The 12,936-nt window shown below is 42.7% G+C and overlaps 1 protein-coding gene across 1 annotated transcript in view; it reads left to right on the top strand.

Annotated features, from left to right (window-relative positions):
* LOC146359540 (uncharacterized) overlaps nucleotides 1-12,936 on the top strand; it is a 180,118-nt gene that overhangs the window by 102,909 nt on the left and 64,273 nt on the right. Inside the window, exons 13-15 of the mRNA XM_084816571.1 lie at nucleotides 1,156-1,272; nucleotides 3,760-3,814; nucleotides 7,690-7,848. Coding sequence (XP_084672697.1) covers nucleotides 1,156-1,272; nucleotides 3,760-3,814; nucleotides 7,690-7,848 — 331 coding nt within the window. The remainder of the gene's footprint in view (nucleotides 1-1,155; nucleotides 1,273-3,759; nucleotides 3,815-7,689; nucleotides 7,849-12,936) is intronic.

The raw sequence follows: 12,936 nt of genomic DNA, 5'->3' as shown, positions 1-12,936 counted from the left end.
AGCCATGATCCCAGTGAAAATCTCTCCCCCGCCCCTGCCCTGCCTGCTGCTGTTAGAGTAAACTACACATTATGCTAATTATGTAGTGGACACTTGTCTTACTTCTTACACTCATGTAAGCGTGTGTGGCCCCAACTTGTATTGGGACCACAGTACTCCAGGAGGGGTGGATTAAACCTCCCCCCCCCATTTTCCCCGAAATTCTATCCCACTGAGGGCAAGGGGTTAAAAAAGAAAAAAAGTCTGTATTGGAGCTTACAAGCATAAGAAGTAAGACAAGCCTCCTCTACGCGCTACACAATTAGCATAACATGTAGTTTGACCCTTAGTGATTTTAAAAAAACAACAGCTCCCACTGATACTAATTGAAGCATTGCTAATTGCAGCATAGGGGGGTGATGTTTGTCAGGATCATGGCTGCGGACAGAACTTCCCATCTTCAGAGACTTCAGTCACATCAAATTGCCAGGTGTCCCCCAAGCATACACACACAGACACACACTTTATTGTTGTTTATTCGTTCAGTCACTTCCGACTCTTCGTGACTTCATGGACCAGCCCATGCCAGAGCTTCCTGTCAGCCATCGCCGCTCCCAGCTCCCCCAAGGTCGGGTCCGTCACCTCTAGAATATCATCCATCCATCTTGCCCTTGGTCGGCTCCTCTTCCTTTTGCCTTCCACTCTCCCTAGCATCAGCATCTTCTCCAGGGTGTCCTGTCTTCTCATTATGTGGCCAAAGTACTTCAGTTTTGCCTTTAACACACACACTTAAGATTACATTTTTTTTTAATTCTCTGACATGGCTGCAAACCACACAATCAATATAGTGTGTAGCTAGGTCCTTAATTTGCCCTTAACTCCACTAATGTGCTAACTAAGAGGGGGAGATATTTTTCTGCTCATTACTCTGTTAAAGAACTCTGTGTTGCCCCTGTGCCATACTACTACCCACTTTAGATAGAAGCCAAGAACATTGGCTCTTCCACATTATGTAAGAAACCTTTACTGACTACTGAGACTGATGGATAATCCTGATGCCCCAAGTATAATTCCAAAATATTTTGTCATTTTTCTAAAGAAACATGTGTCTTCCTTTGAAAAACCCCAGTGTGACTCATTTTCTCCCTTTTTGTGGGTGTTGTTTTGTTGCCACAGGCCAAGAATCAAGAGAAGCCTTCAGAAGAATAGCCAGCAGCATAGAGTTATGATGGAGGAAACTCAAAGACTCAGGCCCAACATTCTGGATTTTTTAACCAAGTACTGCATCATTAAGTAAGTTTTACCCACTGTTGTTTTATAAATAGACACTTGTGCTTATCACATTCACTCACTGGGAAAGAATGTAAATCAGCCCAAGAATGAAACACCCAGGAAGGCAGCCTGAATATTATTAGCAGCTTCATGGTGAAAAGGCATGTGCATGTATAATCCCCCCACCCCTGGAACTGGCTTGAGGATATAAACATGATGGTTTATATCCAAATATGTTTGAAAGGAGGTTGTGTCATTGGAAAATATGTGCTGAAATAAGGTCTTTTTTCTCTCACTGTCCTTTAAAGGAGTTCAAAGGCACACTTTACTATGAGTCGCAATGTATTTAAAGACCCAAAGAGCACCTTGGTCAAGATTTGAGACAGGAGGCTTTCAAATGCTGAGGAAAGGGGAAGCTTTCTCCTCCAAAATCAGGATATCCCTTTCCTCTGCTTTGGCCAGTGCTAATGTTGCCATCTTTTTCCTGACAGAGGCTATTTAAACCTGCCTAACACCCAGAAATCTAACAGGTGCGGCTTTCCCATCACTGTAGCTCCATATGTTGGAAAAGGCTGCACCTCTTGAATTTCGACAGGTGCTAACAGCAGAGAGCCACCACCTGAGGGGAGAAGGAGGAGTGGTGGTGGTGGTGGTGGTACGTGGACTACTGAATGTTGTAATTCAGCTGGGAAGGAGAACTTGAATTCATTTTATTTATTTCTTCATCTTAAAATGTATAAGTCACCCTTTCCACTTATCCAAGTGCTATGAGTGATGTACAGAAGATTTTGGAAGGGAAAGAAAATACAAATTTATGAAAACAGCCCTAATATTTAAAACAAAATATAAAACTCCACCAGCTGAGATTCAGGGCCGGCCCTACCACCAGGCAGAATGAAGCAGCCACCACAGGCAGCAGATTTGGGTATCATGAAAGAGCAGCAAACTGTTACGTTGTTGTTGCTGCTGTTTCACTACCAGGGATGGGGAAGAGATGCTTGTGAGATGTTCTGCCTCATGTGCCTAAATAATTGGCTGGCTTTAGGTATTATGCACTTTCACATGGATGGGTAGGTGGAGTGCCGTTTGCTGCACTGCCCCAGGCAACAAAATGCCTTGGGCTGGCCCTGCTGAGACACCAACCATCTGTAAAAGCTTGTTTGAACAAGTCATATCAGAGCAAATCCAGTACTGCTGATGGAATCCTTACCCCCACCTCACCTAACTAAGCAGAGCCATGTGTGCTATTTTGCTAATAAATGCCCTAGTGTCGGAAAATTGGCCAAAAGGCAAACATTTATCAGATGGGGACATTGTTTTAAATTAAATAAATGTAACTGTAGACAAGGATCCTGGTGGGAGGGTAGAGTACTCTCATGTGACCAGACGGTCCAACATCAAAGATCCCAAGCTACTCTCAAAACAGAGACACACCCTTGTGCTTGGAAACTACCTGCTTTGATCTCTTGTTACAGCTGAAGCCACAGGCAGGTTCCAATTTCCCTTTCTTCACATTTTAAACATCTTAGACCCAATGTCAGCAAGTTCTTGTCCCCCTTGCACCTGGACAGAGTACAGGCCAGAAAAGGCAGCAAGGGGAAACTGCCAAAGGGGGGGGGGTGTTCTTCAGCTGCCTTCTTCTTTCATTCCTTTTCTCTGGATTAAGAAAATAAGACAGAGGAAAAAGTTGAGTAAAATAATACTGTCTAGGAATACTACTTAGCCCTGCATTATTTCACCATAACCTCAGCAGTTCTTGAAAAGGCAGATGTTAAAACATGGAAAGTCTACAAACTGTGTGAGAATGTGTGTATCTGAAGACAGGTGTAATATTTAAAGAGCACTCACAGCGGTTTCTTCAACATTGATGTTAGACTGACCTAGCAGTATGAACTTACAAGCAACTCTAGCTCACGCATCCTTGAGCTTGTCCAACTCGTTGTGTGCCGAGTCAGGCCAGCATGCGGTTTTCTGCTTTTTTTATGTGTGCAAATTGCAATTTGTGCAAAATCATGGCCATAAATAGCGCAATTTGCACAAAATTACAGGCATGAATGGTCTAGACTATTTATACCTGCAATTTTGTGCAAATGGTGCTATTTACATCTGCGATTTTGTGCAAATCAGAGCTCATGCATATAAAAAGAAAAGCAGTAAAAGTTCCCAAGCTTGGGGAACTGACGTGCTGCTCAGCTTGCAAATGTGCACCAAGTTAGGGGCACTACAGGGATCCATCAAGCCCAAAGGGAACAAGATTTCCCTGCAACAGCCATCCCTAGTCAAGATGGGCTCGTTTACACATGCGTGTACATCATTTGGTGGCCCAGCCATGGCTAAATATGTGAACTGTCCCCATCAGCATATGTTGTGTTTGAGATGATGTTAGGTGATAATAAAATGCTACCTGTAGTGTTTGATCTCTTATGGCTCTTTTACGCAGGCATGCTATCATTTGATGTAAGATCTCTCTTCTTTTCCTAATTTTAATGTCATGTTTTTCTTTCATAGCCCAGAACGCTTACCATTTTATGAGAGAATTTTTCAAAAATACTGCAGTCATGTGGTAAGAGACATAGGAAGAGAGATGTTCACTTAATTTGTGTTCTGCTCAAACAGGAACTCTGCCTCTAGTAATTCTCTTATGTCTGGTGAGCCAGTGTGATGTAATAGACTTGGACTGGGAAAACATGGGTTCAGATCTCCACTCAGCCATGAAGCTCACTGGGCCAGTCATTCTCTCTCAGCCTAACCCAACTCACAGGGTTGTTGCGGGGGGGGGGATAAAATGGGGGGTACATGTCTTAGGCTTGTTGGACAAAAAGCAGGATATCAATAATAACAAATACAAGGAAATTTCAAGGATAAGAAGTCAATGAGTAGTAGAGTGCAAGAATCAAATATCACGGTGGGTTGGATCCAGTGGTGTCATTCAACTGACAGAACCAGGCTGGGAAACCCCTGGAGCAGATTTCAGGCAATGCAGAGGACTGCAGGGAGGGGAGGAGAGAGAGGAAGGCCTGTTGTGCTAGCAGACTTCTGCTAACATGACTTTGGATTTAAGCCAATATTACCTACTCTGTACCAGAAATATCCAGTATAAAACTGTAAAATATTTCTTTAAAAAAAAAACACACCTCTTTGATCCAGTATCTCTTATTGCTTTAATTTACTGAACCCCCAGATGGATGAATAACATTCTTCAGTTGTACACACAGTTCTCTAAAATAATATATAAAATCATTTAGTTATCAATTGAAAAAGGGAGCTTGGAAGCTCACCCTGAATGTAGAGTAGTGGGCACAAGTCCTCCTCCTGTTCAGTGTATTTATCTAAATTTGTAATACACCTTATCACAGGCCAGATAACAAGATCCATACATTTTTAAGGAAGAACAATTTTTATATATCTCAAATATTTATTATTTATTGGATGCTTACGACTGTTAATATAAAACTAGTACTTTGTCAGCCATCTTGAGTGCGAGGTTATCTCAAGATATCCTTACCTCCCAAGTGTTATTATGGTTTAATTGGTTATATGAAAAAAATCCTCTTTTTAAAAAAGAGTTGTAACAATAGAAGAGACAACACGGAGAGAATTGGGCAATGTACCAATTTCCATTTCCCTTTTAATCTTGCCCACTTTGCCACTATCTTACTCTGTTTTGATATTCTGACAATCAGAAGCTATAACATGTTCAGTCTCCCCTAACTTTGACTGGAGCCATAGCAACAGTGACAAACACAGCAAGCTATTAACACAGAAGATAAGGACATGTATCCTGTTTAATACCTCAAAACTTTATGACCCCTTGCATATATCTTCTGGCGTTTATCGTGTTGTTTTTTCATCACCACAAAATAGTTTATTTGTAATTCCTTTCATCCTTTTCCCTGAAAATGGTACAGACCTCATTGCTTTATCTATTCTGACAGCCTTTCCTTACCATTGAATTAACATTGTGTTTAGGCTGAAAATTCAAAATAGAAACAGTCACCACACATGCTGGCTCTTGTTTATTTGCCTCTATTAATTCATTTAAATGAATGCAAATGTACACATTCCTCCTAGACTAGCATGAAGGATGAAATTTAAAAGAAATGCCCAGCCACAAAGCAAAATATTAGTCAAGAAGATTAAAAAAAACAGAAAGGTAGTAGGTGCAATGGCATTTTGTTTTTGTTTTTCTCCTATAGTTAGCTTTTATATAATTTCTTTATTGTTTAAAACATTTCTTGGCCGCCTTTCAGGGCAAAAGCCCTCCCAAGGCAGCTTACAATAAAATACATAAAGGACTATTTTAGGATAAAGGATTATCTCCTTTAGCCTAAAAATATTAAATATGGGGCTTTGCAATTGATTATTGCATTAGATAGGCTGCCGGGGGTGTGGGAGAGGAGAGAAAAAAGGAAGTTTGATTTGAATACTTATTGTCAGGTGCTATCTCGGACATGCATTTCAGAAGTTCAGGAGTTTAAAATATGTGGAGTCCAATAAACCTTTTGGGGTATATGACACATTTGGACACTTGAGAAACTGTCCTGGGCACAAACATAAAATGGCTGCCTTGGGTGGGATTTGAACTTAGAGGGACCTCATTAGTTTTGCCCACTTCTTATGCCATTCTTATGGTAAAGCTGTTGAGGAGAAATTAAACAGCGTGGCTCTCTGTATGTACGGGAAGGTTTTGTGTGAAACACACCCTGTATCACTCTGGCCAATTTTCACTATGCAAGCTAAAAAGAGGGATTTGGCTAGCATAGTTAAAATCAGCCTGAACCACATGGGAGCCACTTCAAGAAATGGCTTCCTGTCTGGGCCGAAGCCTTTGGTGTTTACTTTCCTGCCAATGTAACATTCAAGGCCCAAGTTTGTTCCTAATAAGGAAATTCAGCAGATGTCTTACCTCCCACACAGCATCACTCCCATTATTACGTCACCCTCCCCGCCTGCCTGCCAGCAACTTAGGGTCAGTTGTTTTATTTATTTTTGCAACAGAACAATCCCCAGACATTTCTTTGTAACCACTACTATGTGAAAAATGAGAAAGACGTTTCAAAGTGTTCTCTTAATATGGCAATTTCCTCCCTGTGCATTTTAGGGCTCCCCTTTGTGTTGCCTCCTCTTTTAAGATGAATGGGGAAGTCCACTGTGACAAAATCACAATGCTTGCCATCTAGAGTCTATGTTAATGTTTATATATGTTTGCTGTGTTAAATAGAAGCCAGGTAAGTTAGGGTTAAGTGTTTGGTAGTGAGTAAATGAAAGGTGGGAGGGGAGTTCGTGTGTATGTGTGGCGGGGACGGGGGGGGGACGGGGACGGAATTTATAAAAGGCAGGAGCAGACAGATAGAGATAGGGTTTAGAGATAGGACATTAGGGGTTGATTAAGCTACATCTGGATAGTGAGTTGTGAGATAGGAGTTAGAAAAGGTAGCGTAGGCAGGGTAAGACTGAGAACTGAGTGATTAATTATAAGCTATAACTTATAATTATATAATTATAATTATAAGTTATATATAATAACTTATAATTATATATAAGTTATATAACTTATATAAGTTAATATATAACTTATATTATAAGTTATATAACTTATAATATAAGTTATATATTAATATATAATATAAGTATAATATATATATATAATATAATATATAACTTATTATAAGTTATATAAGTTATAATAATAACTTATTAAATAATAGGAGATTTAATCTCCTATTAAATAAACTTTAATGTCTTTTTTAAAAAATTATAAAATCCCAAGTCTTGTTCATCTTTCTGTACTACCAATAGTGTTCATATTTCCTGGGTAGTTTTCCTGGCTGAATAAAGGGAACCAGTTAGGCATATTGGGTGTCTCTTTTACAGGGGTCTAGTGGTGAGGAGTCTCACAGAGACAGGACTTTTTAAAAAGCCAGGTCCCTCCCACTCCCAGCCTACCGCTGTGTGCCAGGCTCTTTCCAGCTGTCTCCTCCCCTTCCCTGCTGCCGAGTGAGGGTGAAACTTCCATAGAGTATCATATTTTGAAAACCTAAAATGTTTGTGAGTGAGTGAAAATGGTTTTAACACCCCTGCATTTTATCTCAGATGTCCAGCTGAAATACCACTGCCTTACTCTCAGCTGCACTGTTTTTGAATCCCAGTTGAAGGTTGTATATCTTACAAGGTTGTGTAATCTTAGAAGGGGGCGTGGCTGTGAGGGGGCGTGGCTGTGACTGTCAGGAAGGGACCCTGCACTTCTGAATTTGCCGCTACACCACTGCTCTTTTACCTGGTAAATTTAGGGGCTGAAGCTTGTGGGACAGTGAGGATAGTTGTCCCAAAGTGGAGGCAGACGGATGTGAGGGAGGGTTTCAGCGCTAGGTATGTATCACACTGCACATGCAGCTCAAGGTATTGATATTTTAAGAGTTCTTTCTTGACTTTACTAAGGACACTGAAGACGCTAGAGACCAAGAGTCTGCTGATACATCACGTATAAGTTTTAACTACTCTCCTGGAGGCTTTGATCACATCGAAGACATTTTTATCCAGAAGAAAACAAAAGGCAACATAGACATCGAAAGAAAGATCCCAATGATTCTTGGAAATGTGAGTGGAGATTTTCAGTCTGTATCAGCAGTCCACATCCCATTAATGTCAATGACAAACTTTGTTTTTTAAAAATGGCAATAGTTACAGATTTCAGCCTGTAGTTATTTTCTGGATGTGCATATATATAATTGTAGAGCTTTCCAGGCTTCCAGGCACAAAGCCCTTTCTTGCATTGCTTCATAGGTTGTGCGCAGATGATTATCTCTATGGAACAATGGGAGCAACTTCTCCCTTGTCAGTACTATAGCACTAAATCTGATCCAGCTTGAGAAGCCTGGTAATTGTACAAACATTCAGTTAACCAAAAAAACACACCCCTGTTAGTTTAATATGTTTTGTTAGAGGCTTTCCATGTTCACTAAAGCTCTAAAATGCCAGGAAATTATGGCTGTTAAGGAGCCATGCCCTTAACAGATACGTTATTTAGGCAATATGCATATGGTACATATGCTGTGGCTAGTTCCAGCTTCACCACTACCTTGGAGCTGGGTTGCTGTTAGCGGCAGGGTGGTGGACATAAGTCCCAGAGTTGTCTGCTCGCTGGAATAGACACAGGGAGTCTATGCCACTGAAGCTAACATTCCACATTACAAGTACCCAACTAGCAACCACCACCACCCACATAAAACTATAGAGTTGGAAGGGATATACAGTCCTAGAGAGTGGCTGTGTCAAGGAAAATTCTGGGAAAGTTGGATTTCAGAATGACCTGGTTTGCACGAAATGGCTGGGTCATTGTGGGTTATTTAACCCACAACGAGCCGTGGTGCAAGCTGGGTGCATGTGGCCGCCATTTTCAACATGCAACCCCCATTTGGGCAATCGGGAGTTGCACTGTGTCATGTGAACCCAGCCATTGTGGGTTATTCAAAGGTTAAACAAATCTCACATAATCCTCGATTACTAGTAGGGTTATGTGAAGATTGTTTAACCCTATCATCCCGATTGGGGTTTGCATATTCAAAATAGCAGCTGCACACACCCAGCACGAGCCATGGCTCATCATGTGTTAAATAAGCCATGATGAGCTGGCCATGTCATAAGAGCCACCTCAATGCATTAACTTTTAAGTAGGGATGTCAGAGAATTCTGTGATGGATCTCGGTGAGGCCGAATGACACTGCATTCGGCCCCCTGAAATCCGTCGCGGAACGAAGCCCCCACCCCCCCAACCCACGAAAGGCGCGTGGGACGAAGTCCCCGCCACCCCCACCCCACAAAAGGCATGCGAAACGGAGCACTTGCCTGCTCCTGTCCGCGCTGCTTTGCAAATGGCAGCCGTTCTGGCCGCCATTCGCTTCCTCCTCTTCCTAGCTGTGATAGGCTACGTAAATACTTATGTAGCCTATCATGGCTAACGCAGGGACGCCATTTGCGTCCCTGCAGAGGCCATGATAGGCTACGTAAGTATTTACATAGCCGATCACGGCAGGGGGGGGAAACCCCAGCATACGCAAATGGCAGCCGCTACTGCCATTTGTGCATGCTGGGTTTTTCCCCCCTGCTGTGATAGGCTACGTAAATATTTACATAGCCTATCACGGCTCAATATGGGGATGCAAATGGCGGCGGCTACAACAGCCGCCATTTGTGTCCCTGCAGGGCTGCCCTGCAGCCGGATGTCCGGCTGCAGGCAGCTGGAGCCGGCCGACGGCTCCGCGGCTTGGCTGTGGAGCGGAGCGGAGCGGAGCGGAGCCAGCTGGGCAGGATTCCGGAGGAAGGGACGGAGCGCCTCCCACCCACCACAGATGCCCCTGCGCGGAGCCAGGTAAGGGATTCGTACATCCCTACTTTTATGTTATAATTTTAAAAAGCTCCACGGTTTGGTGTCCCATTCCTACAGTATATTAATAAATAACAGCACAAATAACTTATATGTTTAAAGTAGAATTAACACTGCAACTCCTATTTTCCCCCAAACATGACTGGCTCCTAACTGCCTAATCTTAAAACTGACATCATCCTTATCTCTTATCCTCATCATGTTATAAAAGGCCCACGGTTTGGTTACCCACCCCTGAAGTATAATAGAACAATAGCATAAATAACTTATTTATTAAAGTAAAATTAATGCTGCAGTGCCTATTTCTCCCAAACTTCACTGTTTCCAACTGCCTAAAATCTTGACTGACATAATAACTCCCTCCTCATATGCTGCCCCTACTTACTTACTTACTTATTTTATTAATCGCCCATCTGGCTGGTCACCCAGCCACTCTGGGCGATGTACAACAACAAAACAGTTAAAACAAAAAACCCTACATTAAAAACATCATAAAAAATACCCTAACCCACCCCAAATGCCTGCCTGAACAACCACGTTTTTAATGCGCGGTGGAAGCTCATTAAAGAGGGGGCATGGTGGAGTTCCCTAGGGAAGGAGTTCCACAGAGTGGGGGCCACCACAGAGAAGGCCCTTTCCCTCGTCCTCACCAGCCTAGCTGTCCTGGCTGATGGGACAGAGAGAAGGCCATCCGAGGCTGATCTTGTTAAGCGGCCTGCGCCTGTCTGGTGTTGCTGGAGGTGCTCCTTAAGATAGGCTGGGCCAGAACCATATAGGGTTTTAAAGGTCAAAACCAACACCTTGAATTTGACCCGGAAAACAACTGTGCAACTCCTTCAGCACTGGAGTTATGTGATCTCGCCAGCGGCTGCCTGTAATCAGGCGAGCTGCCACGTTCTGTACCTCCTGCCTTCTATTCCACCTCCCTAGTAAGCAGCCACATTCACTCGCATTCCACCCCCTTCCTCCCTGCAAGGTTATTCTCGGCATACCTGAGGAAGGAGCTTATGAACTCCTATAGGATAATATGGGCTGGGAAACTGCATTTTTAATTTTGAAAAAACCTACAGCCGTGTTATGCTACTATTAGGGCACAGCATGTATTAAGACCTTCCCCCTGACCAGGCAAAACAAAATGGTTTCCCAAACAATGCTGTACAAATGGAGAAATCAACCAATACATTTAACACCACAAAAAATATGAGAAAGAAAACAGACAATACCTGTCAATCTGCTAGAGATCACCCATCAAACTTTAAACTCCTATAAATTAGCCATTTCTTACCCTTTCTATCTCAAAATTGGCACAGGCCACTGTCAAACTCACCTCTCCTGCACTGCCAAATTTCAGTCAATCCTCTGAGCCATTTTCTGAGTGTAAGCCAAAAAACCTACTGTCCTCCCCCGGCACTTAATTTCTGATTATACTGGCAGAATGTGATTCATTTGACTCACCCGTAACACAGAGTGACAATTGTGGCCCTATAATAATGGAGGGGAACTGGAACCTAATTACAGGTATGGTATGCCCTTTTCCAAGTCCAATTTAAGTGAAATAAGTGGTGAAATTTACTAGATCAGCTCATAAAAAGCCTGCTCTAGTCATTTCCCCATGGAAAACTTTATAGATAATTCAGTGATTTTAAAAAAAACTGCAACCGTGGAGGTGGGGGGTGGCCTTTCCAGCCAACTGATCAGAACACAGTTTTTGTGCCACCATTAGCAGCATGAAAGCGGTGAACTGCATTGCCTTGGAGGTGGGAGGATGACTAGGAAAGGGGGGCTTCCCCAGCCAGCCTGATCTGGATGGTCATTTCAGCACTGCCATTAGCGGTGATCTCTGTGGCCTCAGAGGTGGGGATAGCCAGGTATGACTCACCTGCTCTCAGGGTGAAAGAAGCAGCAGTAGAGGCCCTCCTGCCTGGGCTTCTCTGAAGAAGGACGTGGGCCTGGCAGGATGAGGCAGGCTTCGACAACATCCCTTCTCTCTGGCTAGTAAATATGGCATTTACCTCTTTCCCCCATTCCAAATAAATCAGCCGAGAGGCAGCATAAGGAAAAAAAACCTTCTGCAGCTGCACGTCATGATAAGAGTCCCATAGACTGTCATTAACTGCTAAAAAGCTTGATTTTTTTAAAGTATTCCACCATCTACAATAAAAGAGGAATGGGAAGCCATCAATGTTTAAGGTGAGAAGTCTTTGGGTTTTTCAAAAAAATGACCAAAAAAGGTCACCAATGCTTTTTTCAAAGTAACTAGTTTTCACAAGGGAGGGTTTTCGTTTTGTTTTTGCTTTTTTCTGTTTAAACTGTTCTTTATTCCTCAAACTTTCACCAATCTTCTTGAACATTTTAGAATTTATAAAACCAACACTTCTTTCTGGTACCTGTAAATTTCAAAAGGATTGGTGAAACCATTCTGATTTTATAAAGGTTAGAACAAACCACCCCTGATCACTATTTAAAATGGTGGAAATCGTTTTTATTTCTGACCGGCCTTAAATATAGCCACCATAACTACTATAACAAGAAATTGTCTGTGTGATGGGGCATAGCTAGAAGAGTGAGATAGCCTTGCACTGTTGTTCCTTTTAAAGGGTTATATGATTGGATGTGTGGATAAGCCCTCTTTATTTTCACACAGCAATATCTTGTGAGGCAGTTTACAATGGCTTGGTAGTCATGATGGCTATATATTGTCTCTAGTATCAGAGCCCCCTCCCTGAATATCAATTGCTGGAGAACATGAGTGTTAGGGTGCTACTGACCATCTAGTTGGCCACTGTGGAAACAGAACGCTGGACTAGATAGGCCTTTGGTTTGATCCAGCTCAGCTGTTCTTATATTTTTACGACTGAGTGCCACTGAATGGGGAAAGAATGAGGACCCAGTGCCCTTATCTGAAGGCATCACAAGATGGAAGCTCTGGGACTCCCACTTCAGCACCATGCAAGCATACAACTGCTGTGTGGATAGCAGTGTCTAGTACAGGGGTGGGCAACTTGTGCCCCTTCAGATGTTTTACCCTACAATGCCCATGATCCCTCACCATTGACCTTGCCGGTGAGGGCTAAAGGGAATTGTAGGCCAAAGCATCAGCCTAGTACAAGCTACTGGTGTCATCATCCATGGCAGGTGCAGCTACATAGTTCCTAATTTGCAGTCCCAGTGCTTACACCACTACCGTCTGACACTGTCCAGTAAAGGCACACATTTCCTCCCTCATTCAGGAGTGGCCAGCAGAGAAAGGTGGAAGTCTGCTGATGAACTGACTCCAAAGCTGTTGCTGATTTTACATACTT

The sequence above is a fragment of the Heloderma suspectum genome, chromosome 1 (assembly GCF_057233095.1).
Source record: "Heloderma suspectum isolate Gila_16-S chromosome 1, 16-S_ref, whole genome shotgun sequence".
In the NCBI taxonomy this organism is placed as follows: domain Eukaryota; kingdom Metazoa; phylum Chordata; class Lepidosauria; order Squamata; family Helodermatidae; genus Heloderma; species Heloderma suspectum.
Note: the sequence above shows the minus strand (reverse complement) of the source record. Positions and strands in the feature narration are given on the sequence as shown.